At 52.4% G+C, this 4,711-nt stretch overlaps 1 protein-coding gene across 1 annotated transcript; it reads right to left on the reverse strand.

Annotated features, from left to right (window-relative positions):
- Window positions 1-270: 270 nt before the first annotated feature.
- LOC109740029 (uncharacterized) lies at window positions 271-1,064 on the reverse strand. Its single transcript, XM_020299073.3, has one exon. It carries the CDS (start codon window positions 931-933, stop codon window positions 379-381), a length of 555 nt encoding a protein of 184 aa, XP_020154662.2. The 5' UTR covers window positions 934-1,064; the 3' UTR covers window positions 271-378.
- Window positions 1,065-4,711: the final 3,647 nt, after the last annotated feature.

Here is a 4,711-nt window from a genome sequence, read left to right on the forward strand (position 1 = left end):
TTTATCTTGTGAGAGAAAAGGATGAACGAGGGAAGACCTTATTTACAAATGTGGAGAGGTGTGTGGGTACCTTTTTGCAAAATTGCCATAGTTTCCTTCCTATTCATCAGATATAAATCGGACGGCCTATATTGCAAGATGGCAGGCACACCATCATCACCAATTCTGTTTTTATAAGAGTGTAGATGTAGATCTCTACTCCTAATGTTTGAATTGGTGAATAGTCCTCACTCCGGTTCCACCGATTCTCACCCTCCAGAGAGAAAAAAACTCTCTAAACAACCGTGCGAGCAGCTCTTCTCCTCGATTACCCTCGCACGCACTAGGTTTCCTACGCCGCCGCCGCCGCCGCAGGGGAACTCCTCGACCCACCCAGCCTCATGCTGCTCCGCCCCCTTCCCTTCCCGTCGCCGCAGTCACCCCCTCCATCTCCTGCCGGAGCCACTCCCCTGCCACGAACATCCTGCGCGTGCTGTACATGACCGGTACGGCGGCCCTGACGGGGAGCGAGAACCGCCACGGGAGCGCGGCGGTGAGCCCCTCGATGAAGACCTGCGCGGAGAGCAGGAATGCGTGCGGGGCTGCGGCAATGATCCCCGTGGTGTCCCCGGACCAGAGGCCGTCGAGGACATAGAGCGCCGGGAGCGCGGCACCAACGAGGAACCCGCCCACGGTGTGCGCGGCGAGGAGGAGGCGCGCGAGGCCGAGGAAGACGGGGAAGGACGGGTTGGGCTTCGCGGGGTGCTGCGGGAAGGCGAGCGTGGCCAGGAGAAGGTAGGGGAGGAGCAGGAAGGCGAAGGCGATCTCCGAGAGCGGCATGGTGGTCAAGAAGGCCAGCACGGCCTTGGCGCCCAGCGTGTTGAGATGCTTGCATGTTTCATGACATGTACCTGAAGGTCTAGGTAACATGTTCAAGAACAAGAGGGTCCTCATGGAGAGTATCCACAAGTACAAGGCTGAGAAGGCAAGAGAGAAGACCCTCTCTGACCAGTTTGAGGCCAAGCGTGCCTAGAGCAAGGCTAGCTAGCAGGGAGAGGAATATTGCGAGGAGGCAGGAGAGATTGGCTCAGGTAAGATGATTTTCACTTGAGCCCTGTCTATTTCCTCACATAGTTAGATTTGTGCTGCATTATATTGGTACTGAAATACATAATGCATGCACATGTCTCCTATTGGATGTTTCAGAGATGCTTATGCAGGGTTTCTTTAATCATTTTGGTTCATGGTACCAGCTAATGAAATTTACGTGCTCTGATGATGAATTCGTGCCATGTCGAGTTGGATTGGTGGTGGTGTATTTTTCCTCTTGTAGTCAAATTAGTGAGATGCTTCGTTCTCTTCTTTATGTGAACGTACATGTATGACCAGTGTAATTAGGTGCAGTAGTTTTGGTCAATGTCAAAGCAGAAGAGAGCTACATGTATGACCAGTATTGAATCACGGTGAGAGAGTAATGTAGCTTTGTCCCTCCCTGATGCTGCTAATGCAAGATGCATAGGAATCTTATTCAATATCAAAAATTGACATACCATGCAATCATGTCTAATGTCTTTCATTAAATCTCCGCGGAGGTGCCGGCCGGCCGGTACATATGTCAGTGCATCATCTATCTCAGACTCTCAGTCACAGCTATCTAATTGGGGTATATTCATCTCCAATTACAGCCTCATAATTTTTTGGACATTCATTTACAGCCCGATCTACTTGGATGTGCAGACCTGGGAGTTGGAACAATTCACCAAGAGAACCAGTTCGTGTATAACAGAATGGGTGAGGAGTAAAGGCGTGTCATATTCCATATTTTCATTCAGATTTTAGAGAACGCGACAGTAATTTTTGATATTTTGCTCTGCAGGTGGAATTTATCATGAGACCCTACCCAAATCCGAGTACTTCTTCAAGGCACTGTACACCTTGCATTTCACCCAAAACGATCTCTCCGTGGGCTACTTCACCAATAAGACTACCAAACAGATTGAGGCCTATGACCCCGATCCTAAGGAGCGGTTCACTGTGGCAATGCAGGTACAATTCAAGCTAATTTGCTGACAATCTCGCTCACAACCAAGGAAAATTTAGTTCTTGACACAATTAACATTACATGATCTGTGCTGGCTATACTTTATTCATGCTTGCTTCGAAGTCTTGGTTCATGGAAAGAATTTATAATTTTATCTCCGTACTACACATGTAATATTACTTGTACAAGAAGAATAAGAAGCTTGTCAAGTTTTATCTCTGTACTAGACATGTAATATACCTTGCATTAGAAGAGTACTAGACATGTACATTCTAAGGCTGAACCAGCCTTAGATTTACTTGTAGAAGAAGCTTGTCAATTTCCTATCAACGAATTTGCCAGGCTGGTCTCACAACTGAGCCAGTTCTACGATGCTCAATATCTTGTTGATTTTCTCTCTGAATCCTCGGGTATGAGGCCCAAGCTTTGCTAAATTAGCAATCCTGCATATGCATCCACTTGCAAGTTGCAAATTGAGGCAAGGATATTCATTGTCAAACAAACACTACTATGCTGCTAATAACAAAAATTAAATTGCATTAGGATGCATGAACTACTTATTTTCATCTTTGATAAGGAAGTTTGGAGATATATATTTATATGTGTCGACCTTTTCCTTCTTTCAGTGAAAAATCATGCATGTGGCCTTCGTGTTATATTACTGTTACATCTTTCATACACAGATAGGCTGCGAACTGAACAAGTCAAGTTTTAAAAGTTCCAACAATTTCTGACCTTAAAATTTTGATACAGTTTGTTTAGCACTAAATGCGAGAGACTGAAAATCATGAGAGGATCTAATGCATCCGTCTGTAGTTTTTACCAGTAGATATGTCAAACTCTACTTGTATTTGTGTTTCCTACCATGATTGGTTACATTCGCTGATCCCTTTGGTTTACCGAGAAATTCTTGAAACACGGCCATCTAAGTACTTGTACTCATGCATCAAGTGGTCGAATCAAGCATGCTGTCAACAGTAGTGTGGTAATGGTTCTTTGGTTGATACGATTGTGATTGCACATAATAAATACTGAAGTTCAGTACTAGCTCCAAGGTGAGTAGTTGAATTACTGATAATGGAGTGTTATGACCGGCATATTAGGGGCTTAGCCCAATTATCTTATCGTTATTAGGGTCGTTTGCTTAGGAGTCAAGTAAACCTTTCTATATAAGGAGAGGATATGTATCAATCTAATCAAGCAAGAAGTAATCATTATTTGCTCGGCTTCCCTTAGGGAGCCGGGAGACCTAACCCTAGCCGCCTCTTGCGCCGCCGCCGCCTCTTCTCCACCACGCAAGGATGGCGCCCAGCCACCGGCCACCGCGCTCTCGTCCTCGTCTTCCTCCATCCTTCCCCTACAATCTCCTTCCTAGAACCGGCAGAACCCTAGCTCCTAACACCTTGGTATCAGGTAGTTCAGTTCCGATCATGTCTTCGCCGCCGCCCATCCCGTCGCTTCCGCTGCCGACCATCACCACCGCGCCGTTGGCCCTCTCCACCGCGCCGCTGCCCTTCCCATCCGCGCCGCTGGTCGCATCCTCCGTTGCCGCCACCACCCAGATGACGGCGCCCTCCACCGCACCACTGGTCGCCGCCTACACTCCGGAGGAGATCACTGGGGTCCTCAACGATCTCGTCACCGCCGTCCAGGGGATACGGCTATACCTAGCCGGCCCCTACGGGCCGCCGCCGCGACCGGGCCAGCCGCCCTGCCGTGGTATTTGGCACCCACAACGCCGACCGAGCCTCTACACCCCCACTAGCCACTTCAGCCGCCACCCGCCGCCGCGCCCCAATGGCCGCAGTGGCCGGCGCCGGCCCTCGCCGCGTCACCCACGCCACCCGGGTCCTCGCCGCCACTGCCCTGGCAGCCACCGCACCCCGGGGGCACCGCGATGCTGGTCGGGCCACTGCAGCCCTCGCTGCAGCTACAACCAGCCCCCTCCACCGCCCCGATCTGGCCACAATGGCTGGCCGCGGCCATCGCCGCGCCCGCCGCCTCCGCCGTTTCCAGGCAGCCGCTGCCGGCGCCTCCGCCGCCCAGCATCGGGATGACTACAACCGCGCCGGCGGGTGTGCCGATTCAGCAAGTGCGGTTCCCGCCCTCGCCGTCCCAGCTTCCGGCCTGGTTGGCCGGGACGTCGCCGTCGCTAGTCCACACCATGGCCGCAGACCAGCCGGCGCCCTCCCTGCCGTACGACGGGCCCTCCGGCTCCGCGGGTTTCCACGCTGGCTTCAACGGGCCACCGCTTTCTTGCGGACCACCTGTGCACACCGGACCAACGCCATCCTCTTCGCTACTCTGTACCGCCGAGCCGTACACTCACGGCGGTCATGCTCAAACACCGCCGCGCTTCGCCAAGCTCGCCTTCGCCACCTACAACGGTGCTGAGGACCCCCTCAACTGGCTCAACCAGTGCAAGCAGTTCTTCCGGGGCAACGGACGCTCGCATCATACCGCACCTGACTCGCTTCTTATCACCACCGCGGCGCCGCACAGACGTGGTACTATGTCCTCGAGCAGGACGAGGGCGACATGCCCCCATGGGAGCGTTTTCGCGAGTTCTGCCTCCTTCGCTTCGGACTGCCGATACGTGGGAGCCGGCGCCGCCTTCCCTTCTCCTCTACGGTGCAGAACTACACCGACCGCTTTCAGGCCCTGGCGTGCCACGCGTCCGGCATAACGGCT

Source organism: Aegilops tauschii, chromosome 3 (assembly GCF_002575655.3).
Source record: "Aegilops tauschii subsp. strangulata cultivar AL8/78 chromosome 3, Aet v6.0, whole genome shotgun sequence".
NCBI lineage: Eukaryota > Viridiplantae > Streptophyta > Magnoliopsida > Poales > Poaceae > Aegilops > Aegilops tauschii.